The 20,820-nt window shown below is 36.9% G+C and overlaps 1 protein-coding gene and 1 pseudogene across 1 annotated transcript; one reads left to right on the top strand and one right to left on the bottom strand.

Moving 5' to 3' along the window:
* The first annotated feature begins 8,441 nt into the window (after positions 1-8,441).
* LOC116101074 lies at positions 8,442-9,361 on the top strand (annotated as a pseudogene).
* Positions 9,362-16,734: 7,373 nt separating this feature from the next.
* LOC116101075 (olfactory receptor 5B3-like) lies at positions 16,735-17,661 on the bottom strand. Its single transcript, XM_031384766.1, has one exon. It carries the CDS (start codon positions 17,656-17,658, stop codon positions 16,735-16,737), a length of 924 nt encoding a protein of 307 aa, XP_031240626.1. The 5' UTR covers positions 17,659-17,661.
* Between the last annotated feature and the right edge of the window lie 3,159 nt (positions 17,662-20,820).

Genomic DNA, 20,820 nt, shown 5'->3' on the forward strand with positions numbered 1-20,820 from the left:
TGTTTCTATTTGGTTGATTTCAGCCCTGAGTTTGATTATTTCCTGCCTTTGACTCCTTTTGGGTGAATATGCTTCTTTTTGTTCTAGGGCCTTAAAGTGTGCTGTCAAATTGCTGGTGTACGCTCTTTCCAGTTTCTTTTTGGAGGGACTTAAAGCTATGAGTTTTCCTCTTAGGACTGCTTTCATTGTGTCCCATAAGTTTGGGTATGTTGTGACTTCATTTTTGTTAAACTCTAGAAAGTGTTTAATTTCTTTATTCCTTCCTTGACCAAATTATCATAGAGTAGAGGGTTGTTAAGCTTCCACATGTATGTGGGCGTTCTATTGTTTATGTTGTTATTGAGGAACACCCTTAGTCCATGGTGATCTGATAGGATACAAGGAATTATTTCAATCTTCTTGTATCTGTCAAGGCCTGATTTGTGGCCAATTATATGGTCAATTTTGGAGAAGGCAACATGAGGTACTGAGACGAAGGTATATCATTTTGTTTTAGGATAAAAAGTTCTATAGATATCTGTTAAATTCATCTGTTTCCTAATTTCTGTTAATCTTGCTGTGTCCTTGTTTAGTTTCTGTTTCCATGATCTGTCCATTGCAGAGAGTGGGGTATTGAAATCTCCCACTACTATTGTGTGCTGTGTAATGTGTGCTTTGAGCTTTAGTAATGTTTCTTTTATGAATGTAGATGCCCTTGCATTTGGAGCATAGAGGTTCAGAATTGAGAGTTCATCTTGGTAGATCATACCTTTGATGAATATGAAGTGTCCCTCCTTATCTTTTTTGATCACTTTATGGTGAATGTCAATTTTATTTGATATTAGAATGGCTACTCCAGCTTTTTTCTTGGGCCATTGGCTTGGAGAATTGTTTTCCAGCCTTTTATTCTGAGGTAGTGTCTGTCTTTGTCACTGAGGTGGGTTTCCTGTATGCAGCAAAATGTTGGGTACTGTTTACATATCCAATCTGATAGTCTATGTCTTTTCATTGGAGATTTGAGACCATTGATATTAATAGATATTAAGGAAAAGTAATTGTTGCTTCCTGTTATGTTTGTAGTTAGAGCTGGTATTCCATTCATGTGTCTGTCTTCTTTTAGTTTTGTTGGAAGATTACATTTTTGCTTTTTCAGGGATGTAGTTCCCCTTCTTGTGTTAGCGTTTTCCATTTATTACTCTTTGAAGGGCTGGATTTGTGGAAATATATTGTGTCAATTTGGTTTTGTCATGGAATATCTTGTTTTCTCCATCTATGGTGATTTAGAGTTTTGCTGGGTGTAGTAGTCTGGGCTGGCATTTGTGATCTCTTAGGGTCTGTACAACATCTGTACAGGATCATCTAGCTTTCATAGTCTCTGGTGAGAAGTCTGGTATAATTCTGATAGGCCTGCCTTTATATGTTACTTGACCTTTTTCCCTTACTGCTTTTAGTATTCTTTCTTTGTTTTGTGCATTTGGTGCTTTGACTATTATGTGGCGGGAAGAATTTCTTTTCTGGTCTAGTCGATTTGGGGTTCTATAAGCTTCTTGTATGATCACAGGCATCTCTTTCTTTAGGTTAGGGAAGTTATCTTCTATAATTTTTTTGAAGATATTTACTGGACCTTTAAGTTGGAGGTCTTCATTCTCTTCTACACCTATTATCCTTAGATTTGGTCTTCTCATTGTGTCCTGGATTTCCTGGATGTTTTGGGTTAGGGTCTTTTTGCTTTTTCCATTTTCTTTGACTGTTCTGTCAATTTTGTCTATGTTATCTTCTGCCCCTGAGATTCTCTCTTCTATCTCTTGTATTCTGTTGGTGATGCTTGCCTCTATGTTTCCTGACTTCTTTCCTAAGATTTCTAATTCCAGAGTTGTCTCTTTTTCTGATTTCTTTATTGTTTCGCCTTCCATTTTTAGGTCCTGGATGGTTTTACTCAATTCCTTCACCTGTTTGTTTGTGTTTTCCTGCATTTCCTTAAGGGATTTTTGAGTTTGCTCTTTAAGTACTTCTACTTGTTTACTTGTGATCTCCTGTAATTCTTTATGGGATTTTTTTGTTTCCTTTTTAAGGGCTTGTACCTCTTTACCTGTATTCTCCTGTATTTCTTTAAGGGAGTTATTCATGTCCTTCTTAAGTTCCTCTATCAGCATTGTGAGATATGATTTTAGATCCAATTCTTGCTTTTCCGGTGTTTTGGGATATCCAGGACTTGCTGCAGTGGGAGTACTAGGTTCTCATGAAGCCAAGTAGTCTTGGTTTCTGTTGGTAGGATTCTTGCGTTTGCCTTTAGCCATCTTTTGATTTTTGGTGTTAGATGTTCTTAGTGTCTCTTACTAGAGCTTGTCCTGTCCCTGCTTCCCTGCAACTCCCCTGTGACTTGTGGGGCCTGTGCCTCCCGGCTGGCTGCTCTGTTCTTAGAAACAGAGAGAAAATGAGTAATTTTATTTAACCTATGTTTATATATACACATAAATTATAAGGAATCACATTATAACTTATTTACTTAATATTACCTATAATACATACATTCTATGTGTATACATTAACAAGGAATAGATGTCTCATCAGGTTTTTAAGACATTCTTTCCAAAATACATTCATGATTCTACCCTACAATTGTTTATTAACACCACAATAGCTTCAAAATAGGATGTTAATACTTTGCTTGGATATAAAGATGAATCCACATTAATGTACTCTTTTGCAGAAGAATTATTGTGGGTACACTGAGTAACAATAATTAACATTTGATTACAGTTGATTACAATTGATAACAGAGGCTAAGTTTCCTCTACTTTCCTCAAATCTGTTTGTCTTTGACCAGTTAATTTGCATCCCCCGTGACAACACTTAACAAAGGCTTAAGTGTTGTGGTGAGCTTAAGGTGAGGTCTTAGCCAATTAAAATTTCCTGAAAGCTTTTGTAAATAATTTGAAGTAAGCAAATCATCTTTTCATTCTTGAATTTTCCCATGCTTACTCAGTTCACACATTCAGTCATCAGAATACCACACACAGGGAGACTTTGGGATTTTGTCCACCATATGTTTATCTCTCCAAGCATGCTTGTATTTTCTCAATCTAGACTGAGATATGTTTGTATATATTGTCCAAAATAGAAATGTGTACTCTACCATAGCTTTTACTTTTGCTTGCCCCACCTCTTCCCATGGGAATGATTGTCTTATCCAGAAGTCACTATGCATCTTTTAGTTTTACTTAAAATTAAGCTTTATTAAGGAAGAGTGGATGTGTTTGAAATGAATGTTAAGGTTTCACAGTGCTTATTTTGGTGTGGTTAATGTGTATTTACTGTGACTCATAGCATGGTCATAACGTCATATTTTGGGGCTTATATTACTAGAAAGAGGTGTTGAGAGGTGATTTGGGAATAGGTTATAAGCTTTCCCAACCACCATGCATTGTAGATAGATGACTTACATGCAACTGTTCATTTAGTGCTCATAGATCTCCTATCTCCTTGCTAGTTAGGACATGTTCCCATGTTCTTGACAAAAAAGCAGACTTAGCATGGGCAGCTCTCCCATTGTTCTAATATGAATTAACAGACCATTAAATGGTAAGGAATATATCCAGTTACAGAATTTTCATGCAAATACTTTGTTCATAATACTCACTCCTCTCCTCTTGCTGGATCCTTCCTGCCCTCCCCAACAGCCTCCCATTCTGCTTTCCTATAATGTATATATTCCATTGTTTTTTAATTCTTTTTTTCTTTATTCTGAGCATACAAGTTTTTATATAAACACATTTCCTGAAGATGTTCCAACATGTAATAAGAATACATGCTCCACTGTTTTCATAGCAGCCTTATTTATAATAGCCAGAATATTCTAGGTTTTCCTTCATGTTTGTGGTTTCAGCTGTTCAGTCTTTGCTTTATATTTAGGCTCAGGTTCACATTCAATTCTTTTAATGGCTCCTCAATGACATTTATCAGAGAATGCACATCATGGCAACTGTTGTTTGCATTCTCTTGCACAAATTTCAAAATGGCTGTCCTTCTTGCTCCTCCTTCACTTCATATTCTTATTCTTCACCAGTTCTGTGTGAGATTTACCACATACTTCATCTACATAGTGAAACTGATCATTGTTCACATAAACATCATTTGGACCAAATTTTTAAGAAGTTTGAAGATAGGTTTGTATATATTTCTCTGTTAGATAGAAAACTGTACCTTGTACAATAATGCACCATTCATAAAGGTTGCACATGTACTTTTAGTAGGCATTTTGGTATTACATTCACTGAAGTTAAGGGACAACATATCTACTCCTTCATTAATGTTGAAATAATTCCTGCCATAAAATCTGTGTAAGTATTCAGCAAAGTATAATATTGTCTCAGAAACTCCCACCCTACTAGATGTGGCTTTTCTGTAACCCATGTCTTAGTTTCACAATGCTTGCAGAAAAGGCTGGGCACCACATGCATTCACTACCACTGGAATAGACAGCAGATTAAACAATGTCTCTGCTACAAAAGTCTTGACACCAAGCACAGGCACATGATTGTTCTTATTATCACAGTTTTGGGCAGTTATTTTTTCTGAATTAAGCACTGCCTACTTACAAAATAAGGATCTCTATTTACGTTTGGCAGCAGCATGTATATATGGATTTAAACATAAATATTTAGAAGGAAATTTAGCAACATGATAATTTGGCAAAACAATACGAGGTTTCCCTTAAGGTAAATGATCTTTAAAGTCATTTACTTTTAATCAGGGTTACATAACTAAGCATTTCAAATATAATAAAAATCAAGTGATTTCTTACCCCTCCCCCAAACCTTTATAACCACCATTGCACCCATAGGGCCATCTTGTCTGGCAGGCCTGTATTGTCATATCCAGGGTTCATCACTTGGGTAACAATCTTAATTTCATTTCTAAGCAACTTCCTGCATAGGACTTTTCAGCAGCAACTTTTGATTTAGTTTGAATTTTTATATAACATCCTATATAGTATAAAGTGTTTTCATAATGCACTCTGTCCTTCTGCTCTGAAGGGGCATTTGAGCAGGGACTAGTAGGATCACCTGGAAGAGAAAGTAAGACAGGGGATGTGAAGGAATGACAGCAAGTCAAGGAGTCTGATCAAGCTGCAATTTTTAATTTTTCTCACTTAGATTATATAATCTTACAAGCAGAATACGGGAAAGGAGAGGGGGCAGGGTCGTTTTGTCTTTGGGGGTGCAGGTGTTCTCAGGATCAGGAAATTGGCTAGGTAAAAGTTCAGGTTGCTAGGCACCTGTCTATATGATGCATGATTATTTTACCCCTAACTTTGCATGACTATTTTGCCCCTAACTGGACTAGGAGTTAAGACTTGTCTATAGGACCTATAGATGTTGGATCTCATCGCAGAATGAATTATTAAATGTCTAACCACAACATCTGTTCTTAGCTGGGTCAGTACTTTCCATCAAGGCAGCTGTTGGTTTCAGCTGGTCTCGTACATTCCCATAGAGGCCAAGGCTTTTGTGCTAATAAGCAGTTATGGCTGCCAGAGCAGTCAGGCTGTTCCAAACAACACTACTAGTTTCAATAATAACTTGACCAAATATCACATGTTAATTTTTTATTAGATATTTTCTTTATTTACATTTCAAATGCTATCCCCTTAACCTAGTTTCCCCTCTGGAAAAAAACCCCTATTCTCTCCCTGCTCCCGCTCATCAACCCACCTTCTCCCTCTTCCTGGCCCTGGCATTCCCCTACACTGGGGCATACAGCCTTCACAGGACTAAGGGCCTCTCCTCCCATTAATGACCAACTGGGGAATCCTCTGCTACATATGCAGCTAGACATCTTAATTTTTGAAACCACTCAATAGTATCATCTGTATACCAAAAAACTGTAGAGTTGTAAGACTGTCATTTTTAATTTTTAAAGAGAAATTTCCAAGATTGTATGCATGTATTTTACAGATAATACATGGATCTTTATAAAGTACAGTAAGGAAGAATGAACCACATATGAAAGAGTAGTTGACAGTAAGACCAGAGAAAGCACACTGAAATAATGTTACTACCAGTCATGGAATGCTAGCAGCCACTGTAGTAGGTAAGAAGCAAGAAACAGTGTCATCTAGAGTATACAAGGAGCCATGTCTTTCATCATTCATAATCTGAACCATGTGAAGCTTCAGATGTTATATTTCTGCATTCCAGACATGGCAGGTAAAAACACATATCATTGTAAACCTCCATGCTTACAGTAATTTGTTAGAACAATTATAGAAGGCTAACACAAACTCTCAATTGGTTTATTCACTGCAAAAAAAACCCATAAACATTATATATTAGTTTCAGAGAATTTCCAAGTGAACGTCCATCTGTTTCTTGCCTTTCGCAGGTGAAATTTTTGTTTACTATTAATTCAAGATATGTTGCTTTACAGAATATTACATTTATTTTCTTGCTGGAGTCAACACTAGAAAGTGAGATATTTCTGTATTCAAATTATGCATCAATTAGGAGATAAACACAAAATGTAATAAAAATTGTGCAGAATAAAAATAACCAACCGAATCTCCACAGACAACTTAATTGCTTCTGCCCTGTAAGTTTAGAATGTTTAGATAATCTCACAGAATCCCTCTCCAGAGGTCTCAGGTCTCTAAAATTTTCCCCACAGATATCCCTGTATTGGCCTCTAATTGCAATGTAACTAAAAGTGATACCACTTTAGGAAGAACACATTATATGCTGTGATTCATTGGCCATTAGATATTGACAGACACTCTTAGCACCTACAGCCTTCTTGACCCGAGGATTTGTTAAGAGCCTTTAATAAAGATCTATGGGAAAAAATAAAATCACATTGATTGACCTTTAAATAATAGTCACTTCATGACAAGTTTTGGAGAACAGCATTAGGCACAGACACAGTTTGTGATTGACATAAGAGACGTGGTGTTGTTATCATGTTTCTAAAGCAAATTAAGAGGAAAAGGGAAGGCTCTTCCAGGCAACTAAGACTCAGTTGAGGTTTGGACTTTAATCTGTGAAAATGCTCTTTCCTTCCTCATTCTCTGCATTAGAGAATTTGTAGCCTTTTGACAACTGCCTGAGAGCGAACTTCTCTCATAGCTCTTGTACAGTATTCTGTGGCTGATCTGGGGAGGTCAGCATGTTACTCAAGATTGTCTGTTCTCTTCTTTGGAACTGGTAAGCTTCTTTCTATGAAATTTTTATGATTTTTGTATGGAAAAGCAGCAAGGCAACTACATTCACTGTGAGTTATTCTAAAGAAAAATGGGTGATTTCAATATGCTTTCAAATTCTGAGGTAAATTTGAAAAATGCCATCATATGAAATGTTAGAATTCTTATGACATATTATGCTTATTACTCTATAAGATTGAAAGAAAAACCTCCAAAACTATATGATATCCTCACTGATTAGGTTATAATCTAATATTAGCTATATGTGTTCTTATTTGAGGAAAGAAACAAGAAAAGAAAACAGCAAATCCTTAAAGTGAAAGATCATTTCTTTCATGATGATAGCCTTTCTTCCATGATCTCATGCTAATTAACATTAATATACCTGTACATGCTGACAATGATATGATATAATCATAGATTTTTAATTATGTTGAAAATGAATTTAACTTTTGAATCTTGACTCTTTTTAAAAACTGGAGATATGATTTTTAGGTTATTATATATGTTTTAATTTTCAATTTTCTAAAAGTGAAAAATAAAAACGCTACTTGCTTCCTTCTTCAGAAATAGACACAGAGACATACAGACACATGTTTACATATGCAGTTTTTATTGCTGATCATAGAGATAAGTATATTCTAATGTTTTTATGTATTTGTTAAAGGTGAAAGGAATGTTAAAGTCAGGCTTATAAATTCACATTTGGATAATGTGAGGTGAACATAAAATTGAGGAATAATAGTTAGAATTGGGTGGATATTCTTCAAAAGCTTAAACTGTAATCAAGAAATGTAACATACTCTTATTACATGAGCAGAGACATAGATACACTAGCATCGAGGATTGAATTTACTATCAAAATAAATTTGTAAGCTAAAGGCATCCCATGTATATTGGTGACACTCCAACTTATAGGCTCTGGTTTGGCTAATGTAGCCCATTGATGAGGGATGGGATGATTATTAAGAGTTAACTCTTCATATAAAAAGTAGAATGCAGACTTATCAACAATTATTAAACTATTGCATTTTAGATAACTGCATAGCTATACAATTGAAATTAGCAGAACACTGCTTAGAGATTTCAAAGATTCAATAGCTTGCAACCTTGTATATAATTTACAATCATTTCTTTCAAACTCATGCTTTTTATAATAGAAAAACAAACTATATGCTCTTTTACAATGTGAAGTTCAATTCTACCTCATTATCTTTTTGTAACTTTGACACTTTTATACAGATCACCCATTGATTCTCTGATAACCTTGATGGAGAACAGAACAGAAGTGACACAGTTCTTCCTTCAGGGACTTACTGATGATCCAGGCCTACAGCTTCCTCTCTTTATCATCTTTCTCCTCATCTATACCATCACCCTTGTGGGGAACCTGGGAATGATTCTGCTGATTGTCCTTGATGCTCACCTCCACAGCCCCATGTATATTTTTCTTGGTAATCTATCACTGGTGGACTTTTGTTACTCTTCAGGTGTCACTCCAAAAGTCATGGCTGGTTTTCTAGTAGAAGATAAAGTCATGTCCTATAATGACTGTGCTGCCCAGATGTTCTTTGTAACAGGCTTTGCTACTGTGGAAAATTACCTGTTGGCCTCAATGGCCTATGATCGCTATGCAGCAGTGTGTAAGCCCCTACACTACACTAGCACCATGACTACAGGTATGTGTGTATGGATGATTGCAGGCTGCTACACCTGTGGCTTGCCTGTATTTATACTGGGGATGCATTTAGTCTCTCCTTCTGTAAGGCTTATGTGGTCCATCATTTTTTCTGTGATATTCCAGCAGTCATGGTACTCTCTTGCTCTGATAAACATGTAAATGAGCTGGTTCTTGTTTGTGTAGCCAGCTTCAATATCTTTTTTGCTTTCATAATCATCTTAATGTCCTACCTAATGATTTTTATCACCATTCTAAAAATGCGCTCAGCTACAGGACACCAAAAGGCCATGTCCACCTGTGTTTCTCATTTCACTGCTGTTTTTATTTTCTATGGAACAGTAATTTTCATGTACTTACAGCCTAGTTCCAGTCATGCTATGGACACTGACAAAACTGTGTCTGTGTTCTATACCATGGTGATCCCTCTGCTGAACCCTCTGGTCTACAGCCTGAGGAACAAGGAAGTCAAGACTGCATTCAGAAAGGTTATCTTCAGGCCAAAATGATATTATATTGATTTACACATTTGAGACATGCAATACCTGAATTCATTTTTTCACTGATTCAGATTTGATTTGTTATCTCTCTGTCTGCCCATCTGCCTGTTGGTTTATCTATCTATCTATCTATCTATCTATCTATCTATCTATCTATCTTCTATGAATCATGTCATTTACCTAATAATCCATGCATCCATTTATCAGTGTGTGTATGTGTGTGTGCTAGCCCTAAATCATATTTGAAAACTGTCAGGTTGAAAGGAACCTCCAATTTTCCAAACTCCACAGGTCAGGGCATATGTCTATAAATAACAGTCTAGGCTCAGTTGAAGCTGTACTATAGAAGAATTATGGAAGAGAGATAAAAGTCTAATGTCAGCATTTGCAAGGAACATGAAAAAATGTATTTCTACTTGATGAAAGGGTCACTTTCCTTGACTATACATGTGGTTGTATACCAAACCCATATTGGCCTCTAGACTTTCTTACTCCCCACTCACTCACATACATTTGTTATGCATTTCAAAGTCCATTCTTGCCTCCAGGCCCTTCTCACCTTTCCCATTCCTTCCCCACCCAATATCATAGTTCCCAGGCTGTTGCAGGTCATGGGGTTTCCACTTCCTTCACACCTGTTGCTTCTCTATATGAAGTGAAGCTATTCCCCCTGTCTCCACAATTGTCCTTTTCCTCTCTTTTGTTATTCTTGCTTCTCTTGCAAATAGTCCTGGCTACATATAGTCTACTTTTTCCTCTCTGCTCTGAACTTTTCCAGCTATCTCTGGCTGTTCTCTTCTATCTACAATAAAACCCTTCCCCAAATCATTGAGCAGCCAATTTGGTGGTTCCTTTGTTGAACCTAGCTTATAAACACCAACACTAAATTCAGTTTTCTGAAATTATACCTTATAATAATAGACATATTCAGAGTTATAATATCTGAGTGATAATAATGGTGTTGTTTTTTAATCAAATAAAAATAAAATATAGATCTATTGAATGCATCTTTTATCAATTTATTTTTAACTTGTGTTAATATGGATGTTTGTAAAACTGGAACATAATACAGACCATATATGGAAGTTCTCATGCCTTAAGAGTGAGGACACACTGACTTATCTGAAGCCAGTTTTCCAAAATGAAATGCATTTTGGATCTGTGTGGAAGTTTTATGTTTTAGTCTAACTATATTGCATAATATTTTAACATGAAAGTATTCTTGTGAAAGATGGTTGTAAACCCATGGAGTCTCTGTACTCAAGAGGCTGATATGCATATATTTATAATAGTTTGAGACTAATTTACATTTTTTACCAAGACACTGTCAAAACAAAAAGATGAAGAAAAAAATGGAAAAAATAATAAAAATGTCCCAACTGATATTTTTCTGGGAGCTAATAACAATGCTTTTGAAAGTAAGTGCTCTTGGAAGCCATGGTTCTGCAATGATTTGTCCTAATCAATTCTCAGAGGGCTCAGCCAGATAAAATGAAGTAGAAAATTAATCTGTCTATTTCTTTGTCTCCATCTCTAATTCCTTCTTTCCCTCCTCTCCCTGTCTTCCTTTGTGTAAGAGAGATATCTATCTTCTGTCAAATCTAGGTCCCAGAACTACTGGATCACAGTCCTTGATTTCTCCTTCCACTTTTCTTTTTTCACATGTGTGAACTGTGTCTTAACCTACAAGGCTGCCTGGTTTAACAGTGTTCCCAGGAAACACAATGTATATTTTTGGCCTCTATAATCACATGAACTGATGGCAAATTTTCCATATATGGGGTTTGGCACTTATTGACTGTGAAGTGCTCATCCTTAAAGAAGCCATCAGTATCGCCTCTCCCACCACATGAAATAATATAGAAGAGGAGGTTAGAAAGACTGTTAAGAGACTGTAGTTGAGAGGACTTCTGTAAAACAGTGACTTTTTGACATGACATAGCTGCTGCACCTGCCACGCAGACTGCATGACAGCAGTTTTTGAGGTGAAAACTTCAAGGAAGTCAGTTTCCTGCCCCTGCATTGTCTCCTGACACCCCTAACTCAGAGGTAGCCCAAATATGTCCTCATACTCGTGTGGTAGGTGCCCACCAATATATGATTTATTAACAGCTAGACAAAATTGAACATTGCTCTCTGACCTTTACCAATGTTCCAACATCTTAGCCAAACCCTGGTTTGGAATTTACCCACCCAGACTAATTGCCTCCAGCATTGTGGGTAGGGCATTGAAGCTTGTAGAATGGGAGGCTTATCCCAGAGCAAGGTCAAGAAAAATCCTCATTCTCAGTCACATACTGCTGCTGAACCACTCTTAGGAATTAGCAAGAGATTGTCTCTACTTCCACAAAAGATTAGCATAGTGGGCATTTTACCTAGGATGGATGGGACCTTGAAACCAGTGTGTGTGTGTGTGTGTGTGTGTGTGTGTGAGTCAGCAGTCTGCACTCAAGCAGTTTGCATTGAGAATTGAGATTTGACTCTCTGTCCTCCTGGCTGGTGCACCCCCAGGTCTCCGGAACTCTGGCCGGGCCCTTGCGGCCTGAGTGTGCTCGAAGCCCAGGGGTGCTGCACCAGTCCAGAGGAGATAGCTGCTGTTTTAGACCCAGTGTATTTTAGATGGCCTCAGAGGTACCCTGACCACTGAGCTGCCAGATTTTTCATTTCTCTTTTACAATGATTGTAAAAGCCTCATGCAATTTTTAAGAAATACATTCAGATCCTATACTTCTTTGAGTAGTGTCTGTTTATCACCAGCCGAATCCCTTGCACACCTGGCCAGAACTCATTGTCCCGGGGTACAAGGGATCCACATAAGAAAACCCCAGTCCATAGCATGCACCCACAAACTTCAGTTGTGAATACCTGCATAGGGAATGCATAAGATTTGGTGCATCAACATTTTTTCTTGTAACGGGGAGAGGCTTATGAGAGCTGACCCATCCATCCCTGAGGACTATTGACAGATAATGATGGATGGTGTACTACATTATTAATAAGTTGCTCATGCTTCAATAAATAATACCTTCATAACACTCATATAAGTGAACTTATTTTAACTTAATGGGCCATACATAAAAGATATGAAAGTTGAAAAGAAAGTTGTTGAGAAGTGTTTCATTGGGAGAAGAAGGGGGGTGAGTAAGGGTACCAAGGGGTAAGAAGGACTATACTTCCTTATATACATGTATAAAATTCTTGAATAATAAATTTTGTAAATTGAATTGTCACTTGATATTTAATTTTACAATTTAAATTTAAGCCTAATATTTTCTACTACTTCTACAACTTTAGACTTTTTCACTGCTCATTTATATACTATTTGTCATTTACCAGATTGACTATCTCCTCACATGATCTATCTTCTTCAAAGACTTTGTTAATATTTATAGTAGCTTTTATATTCTTTCTAATTAAACTATTAATCATACCATGGATGTGACTCTAACTCTTTTAAAGATGCCAAAAATATACAATGTAAAAAAAGAAAGCATATTCAATAAATGGTGCTGGCCTAACTGGAAGTCTATATGTAGAAAAATGAAAATATATCTATGTTTGTCACCTTGTATAAAGCTCAAGTCTAAGTAGATCAAGGACCTCAACATAAAACCAGATAAACTCCATCTAATAGAAGAGAAAGTTGGAAAGAGCCTCAAATTAATAGGCATAGTGGGAAATTTCCTAAACAGAACTCCAATGTCTCAGGTTCTAAGTTCAAGGATTGATAAGTGGGACCTCATGAAATTGGAAAGCTTCTGTAAAGTAAAGGATATAGTCAATAGGACAAATCAGCAACCTACAGATTGAGAAAAAAATCTTCACTAACTCCATATACTGTAGAGGGCTAATATCCAAAATATATAAAGAACTCAAGAAGCTAATGACCAAGAAATCATACAACTGCATCAAAATGTAAATAAAGAAAATATCCAATAAAAATGGGCTATAGAAGTAAACAGAGAATTCACAACAGAGAAATATCAAATAGATGAGAAGTACTTAAAGAACTCTCAAAAGAGTCATCAGTGAAGTGTAAATCAAAATAACCCTGAGATTCTACCTTACACCAATGAGAATGGCTAAGATCAAGAACTCAGGTGACAGCATAAGTTGGCAAGGGTGTGGAGAAAGAGGAACCCTCCTCTGCTGTTGGTGGGATTGTAAACTTGTACAACTACTCTGGAAATCAATCTGTGGAGGTTTCTCAGAATATTGGAAATAGATCTACCTGAAGATCCAGCTACACCACTGTTGGGTATATATACAAAAGATGCCCCACCATGCCACAGGGACATATGTTATACTATGTTCATAGCAGCCTTATTTGTGATAGCCAGAAGTTGGTAACAACCCAGATGTCCCACAACAGAAAAATAGATACAGAATGCTTCATTTCCACAATGGAATACTGCTGCGGACCAGCCAGTCTGGACTTCCCTCAATCTACAGGAGAACAGGGTACTAGTCAGGTCACCAAGGCATCGGCGAGAATGACAGAACCGACACAAGGAAGTTCTGAGTCTCAGTGTATTTCTCAAAGATGGCATCAAACTTTTACAGTCATTACAAAAGAGAAATGAAAATCTGGCAGCTCAGCAGTCCAGGTACATCTGAGGCCACCTGAAACACACTGGGTCTAAAACAGCCACCTCTTCAGAACAGGCACTGACCCTACCCCCCACAGGCCTGAGCACTCTGGGCCTGGGGAGCTGAGGACTTCATGAGGCTCAAAGCTTGAATGCTCTCTCTTGAATGCCTGAATCTTGAATCTGAATGCGTTTGCACAAAGTGAAAACCAGGCTTATATAGTATACAGATCAGGGTGAATGACAAAAGTCATGTAGGCAAGTGATGGTCACATCAAGATTGGTAAGATCAGGCATCCAGGTGCAAAGCAGAAGAGCAGTGGTAGTCCCAAGCTAATTCTCTGGGTCTGTTGGAGGCAAGCACCCAGGAAGTCTAGCAGTTCCTGATAATGCCCTTAAGTGAGGGAAGCCATTCAATTCCTCTCTGGTATGTAAAACAATTCTGTCTTCTGTGGGACTGCTCTGAGAATTCTAACTATGTTTACAATTAGCAATAGTGCCTGACCTCTATTCCTAACTCTGAGGACACCCTGTTTGATAAGACAGCTTCCTTGTGAGAAATTCCAAGGTAATGACAGCTTGTTAATAAATTAGGATATAATGGAATGCTGTGCTGGCCAGGGAACAATGTTTAATCTTAGTTTTAACCATTTATGTATCATTTCTTGGGGCACCTTTATGCCTGAAGAAGCAGGCACATTGAGTATTGGAAAGACTAATCTGGAAAAATTTTGAGTTAGATTCCAGCGACTGACTGAATACCCAGGAGGCAAACTCCCTTTGAAGTCGTAAGCCTCTGCCTGACACTCAGACTTTACTGGAGTAGATGAGTGGGCGTAGCAGAATACTACTCAGTTATTAAGAATGAGGACATCCTGAGTTTTGCAGGCAAATGGATGGAACCAGAAAATATCATACTGAGTGAGATAACTCAGACCCAAAAAGATATGCATGGTATGTACTCACTAATAAGTGGATATTAACGAAAAAATGTACAGAATATCTAAGATGGATTCCACAGAACTTAAAAGGGTCAACGAACTGAAGCGCCTAAGTGAGGATGCCTCAATCCCACTTGGGAGGGAGAAGAAAGCAATCATGGGGGTGTAAGGGAGGGAGGGACCTGCATAGAATAGGGGACAGGGAAGGGAAGAAACATGATCATGTATTGTGTGTTGGGGAACCGGACTAAAGCCCTGTGGACCAATAGAAAGAATTCAAACAGGCAACCTCTGGAAGTGGGAGGTATGGTGACCCTCTAGAAGGTAGACCTGGGAGGTAAGAGAGTTTCAGGACTCAAAGGGAGGGATTTTGGATGAAATGCCCTACACTGGGGAGAGAGAACTTGTAGGGTACACCTCCAGCAGAAAGACAGGGCATCAAGTGAAGAGATGGGGTTGCCATCCCACAGTCAAAACTCTGACTCATAATTGTTCTTGCAGGTTCAAAAATGGAGAACCTGAGGGAAAGGGGGTTCAGTGACAGGCCCAAATTTCTATCCAGGTCAAGGGGAGGCCCCAAGGCCTGACACTATTACTGATACTATGGTGTGTTTACAAATAGGAGCCAGGCATGGCTGCCCTCCAAAAGGCCCAACAAGCAGGAGAAAAATTCAGATGTAGATATTTACACCTAACCAATGGACAGAAGCTAGTGACTCCTGTGGTTGAATTAAGGAAAAGCTGGAAGAAGTCAAAGAGAAGGCCGACCATATAGGAAGACCAGCAATCTCAACTAATCTGAACCCTGGAGATGTCTCAGATACTGAGCCACCAACCAGGCAGCATACACCAGCTGATATGAGGCCCCCAACACATATACAGCAGAGGACTTCTGGGTCTTGACTCAGTGAGAGAAGATGCACCTATCCCTCAAGAGATTTGAGACTGCAGGGAGTGGGAAGGTCTAGTGGGGTGGAGGTGGGGGCTAGAGACATCCCTTTGGAGATGGGGGTCTGGAGGAGGTACGGTATGTGGAACAGTCAGAGGGTGAACCAGGAGAGAGATAAAGACTGGACTGTAAAATGGATTAATGAATCAAAACAAAAAAAAAAACCATGGTCAATAGTACCTGATTAGATGTCTTTGTTGTAGTAGATCTCAAAAAATATTTTAAATGAGTAATTAGTAACCTTGTACATGAAAATATTTTTATTCTTTATATTTTATTTAACTGTTTGAGATTATTCTTTTGTGGGTATTATACAATACCCACCAGAAACATAATAGGTTCTTGGTAAAACACAAGTTTCTCATTTTTTATACACTCCAGATTTTATTCCCCTCATATTGTAGTCATTAAATAATAATTAAATTTTTAGTATATTCATCTGGATGTCCCTATAAAATGAACATAATTAACTGAACACAAAAAATGTAAACATATAACAAATCCATGTCATATTACAGCAATTTTCTCACATCCATTTGTATTAGTCTTCTCAAGAAATCTATAAGTGTGTCTTCACTTTAAAGCACTTTGTGTGCACCTGCTTACATAGATTTGTATTGATATGACAGAAAGAATATTGCACGGAAAAGGATTGAATATGATAATATAGTAAATTAAGATTTTTACACTCTGATGGAAAGTTATTATAATCTTGTTATTCACGTGTTACTCTTCTGAAAAAGATGATATTATTCTGAATGCCAATACATCATTGCAGAGGTAGTCACTTCAGATCCTTGTATTTGAGTAGGGTGGGGAAATGTGATTCATTATAGAATTAAGGTAAGATTAATGTTTCCAAGTGCTTTTCATTCTAAACACCTAAAATCAAAGCTGTAAACATCATCTTAACCTCAATACAATCTTTGTGAATGCACTTTTCACATCCTTGTTCCTCAGGCTGTAAACCAGAGGGTTCAACATGGGGATGACCATAGTGTAGAACACAGATGCGATTTTGTCAGTGTCCATGGAGTGACTGGAGCTGGGCTGCAAGTACATGAATATGATTGTCCCATAGAAAATGGAGACAGCTGTGAAGTGTGAGGCACAAGTGGAGAGAGCTTTGTGATATCCTGCAGCTGAGTGGATCTTTACTATGTTGGTAAAAATGAACATGTAGGATATTAAGATGACTATAAGGGCAAAAAACATATTGAAGCTGACTACATAAATAAGAATCAGTTCATTAACATGTCTATCAGAGCAAGATATAATCATGACTGCAAGAACATCACAGAAAAAATGATGAATGACATTGGATTCACAGAAGGAGAGACTTAATGCATCCATAGTATAGATGGAAGCACTGAGGAAGCCACAGATATAACAGCCAACTACAATACATGCACACATGTGTGTAGTCATGGTAGTGGCATAATGCAGGAGCTTACACACTGCTACATAACGATCATAGGCCATTGAGGCTAAAAGGTAGTTTTCCACATCGCCAAAGTTTGCAAAAAAGAACATCTGAGAGGCACAAGCATTGTAAGACATGATCTTGTCTCCTGTAAGGAATCCAGCTATGACCTTTGGAGTTATTGTGGAAGAATAACAAAAGTCCACTAAGGACAGATTACCTAGGAAGATGTACATGGGGGTGTGGAGCCGAGAGTCCAAGAGAATCAACAGGATCAGCCCCAGGTTTCCTATAAGGGTGATGGTATAGATGAGGAGGAAGGTGGTGAAGAGTGGAAGCTTCAGGTCTGGGTCATTGGTGAGTCCCACAAGGATGAAACGTGTCACTTCTGTCCTGTTCTCCATTAATGATATCAGGTAATCAACAGAATGCCCTAAAATTTTTAAAAGAAAAAATGGTAGAATGATGGTTTGGAGAGAACGTTTAATGGTTACATCCCTGTATTTCTATTCCAAAAACCCAGCATCTACACAGCAGCTCACAATTGTTTGTAAGTAAAAGAGGATCTGTCTGACACTTTCCTCTGGCCTGCCCAGGCATAAGGCACACATTTTACATAGACATACATGTAGGCATGGAACCAATCCGCATAGAATTAATTTTTAAAAATATTTAAGAATAGGATCATAAAGCAATTGGAACCTGTGAAAATTTAATTGATTTTTACCTTCCTCTCTCTCTCTCTCTCTCTCTCTCTCTCTGTATATATATCATATACATATATAGTATATATATATAATATATATATCATATATATATAATATATATGATATATATTAGCCAAATATAAACAGTTTAGTAAATGCAATGTGAAAGTTGCTCCTTTTAATGTGCCTATGTACCTGTAAACTTTTCCTGGATTGTGTAAAACTAACACTACTGTACTTATGTGACAAAAGATAGTATAGAAATATCCTGTGCTCTGTCAATAGCATAATGACTTGGATTATTATTACACCCAAGTAAATTGTCATGCATAAAATATATAAATTTTCTGCATTTTTAAATACACAATTACCACTTTCTGTTCTGGATCCTGGTAAACTGTTATCTGTTGCAAGCTAATAGTCAAAAATAATTTGACTTAATTATAATGAATAATTCTTTTCTTTTGTTTTATCACAGTAAACTGAGTGGCACATTGTTGTAAATTCTTCTTCGTGACTATATAATTTTTCTCATTAAACAGCAATTGAGCAAGTAACCACTAACCAAACCATGAAATATTTCTTCTGAATACTAGAATGTTATAAATGAAGTAATGAGCTCTAGATTGAATTTTAACATTTTTCTACATACATTCTCATGCTTTTAATATGACATATCTAAATACATTAATAGGGACATATCCAGAAGCATGAAGCTATGACTAGATCACAGAAGGCTTTACCTTTAATCAGCATTATTCAACACTGAAATTTCTAGTCTTGTATTTACAATCATTTTAGAATAATGTTCAATTGCAGAATCAATTTGGAATAAATATCCTTTAACAGAGGATAACATATCCTTTAAACAGAGTTCAAGCTCTTAGAAGAGATATATACCAGATCATCCACTAACTACCTAGAAAACACCCTTGTTGTATAAAAATCATTTTGCTATCTGCAAACAAAGACAGTAATGAGGCCTACTTTGCAATATTATTACAAAAATAAAAGAGCATGCCAAATGCAGTATGATGCAGGCTGTTAACATGGCTTAGTGTGTACTACTGATCATGATGTCACTGCTATGTGATAATCGCATAGAAGGCTTTTGTTCTGAGTAAGTTTAAGTCCTGAAATTCTTTGCCCAAATTGCCTATTCTGCATTTGGGCCACTGGTGTTGCTTGTGCATTCTCATGATACTTGGTTTGTTTTCACTCTAAGACTATAGATGCTGGTCATGCTATTACACATGGACCCTTCTTTCCAAAAGTTTCATTACTGTAATCCTTAATTGTAGATATAGCTTTCCTCCCTTCTTAATTTTTTTGTTTTAATCTTCTCCATATATCTTCCAACAGTGGGAAAAGAGACCAAGATAGCCCAATTTCCTACAATATGGGTTTTTAAATCTCTGATATATGTAGTTCTTGCAGTCTAGTGATAATTAAATTTTCTTATTTGGCTTAGCATATTTGCAATTATCTTTGTGTTGAGCTTTTGTCCATTTTAGCTATGTATTATACCTTGAAAATATTTAAGTTGCCAGTCTTACCTTATATAATAACTTTCTTTATTGGCTATAGTATATACAAATGGAGTTTGTGTGTACACATGCATACATGTGTGTATGAGAGAGAGAAGTAGAAAGAAAGTATTCTTTATTACTCTATTCATAAGAAAACTTAGAATCTAAAAAGATAAATGAGAAACACAGTTTTTGAGAATACCATGTGAAACACTCAGGCACAAGAGCTATGGATTACATACAGCATAAACCTGACCTCAGGGCATAAGATTTTAAATATGACTGTGAGAGTATTCATGTATCCAAGACTTCATCAGTACACAGAAAGATTATTATATCTTCTGAATCTGTGTCTTTTCTGATTGTTTCTTATACCCAATTGAATGAAATATATACTGAACAATACAAATTACATCAATCATCTTGTATTTTCTATTCTTTCTGAAGGCATTTTTTTAATATTTGAATTACTAAAATTCCTGTAGTGTTTTGATGTTTGTACTTTGACTCACCATCTCAAAACTAGTTTTAGAATAACCTTTAGCCTTATCTGTTTTAGCCATCAAAGCTATTTTTAAAGCACTGTTTTTGAACAACTCACAGTAGTTAGACACAAACCATTTATTTTATGGAATTGTCCTTCTCACAGGCTTGTAAATGCCCCATTTATAGAAGGATAATTACTCTAAATAGTTACTCTAAAACCTTAAAAATCTACTATGTACTATTTCTCAAATCTTCTTCCACCTTGTTGCTCTTAGGAAATGGTCAATGTTTCCAGCTTGTCTTAAGCAAGTGGTCTGGACAGAATTTCTACAAAGTCCAAATTCTGAATTCATGATGAATTCCTTCTCTTCCCTTGAAAGAGTCACATACCTTTTTATACAGAATACATACTACAGGAAAAGGAGATAAGATCACTTCTATAATTCACAGGTGTGTCAGAACAAAAAAATTCAGGAGACTGTCAAGGAACACATGAAGAACTTACCAGATAAAAGCCAATCAATGTGACTTTTTAATCTTTGAGTGGTTTTTTTCCTCACCTTTCTTGAAGTCTCATAGCTAATCCTCAAGTAAGTCCAAAGACCTGCATGTGTTAATAATGACTGCCATTAATAAAATATGTAGCATTTACTGGAGAATAGCACACAGTATTTATCCTAATTGCCATATTAGTATTTCAGAAACTAGAACGTGGAGGTTTGAGGAAAATTTTCGATACTTAGAGAGCTCTGCAGATTCCTCCAGAGTATAGCTGAAGATCCTCATACTGGCTTCCTAGGGAAAAAGAATAATTAACTGGCCTTGGGGATCAAGCTTGCTTCTT

This window comes from Mastomys coucha, unplaced genomic scaffold (assembly GCF_008632895.1).
Source record: "Mastomys coucha isolate ucsf_1 unplaced genomic scaffold, UCSF_Mcou_1 pScaffold21, whole genome shotgun sequence".
Lineage (NCBI taxonomy): Eukaryota > Metazoa > Chordata > Mammalia > Rodentia > Muridae > Mastomys > Mastomys coucha.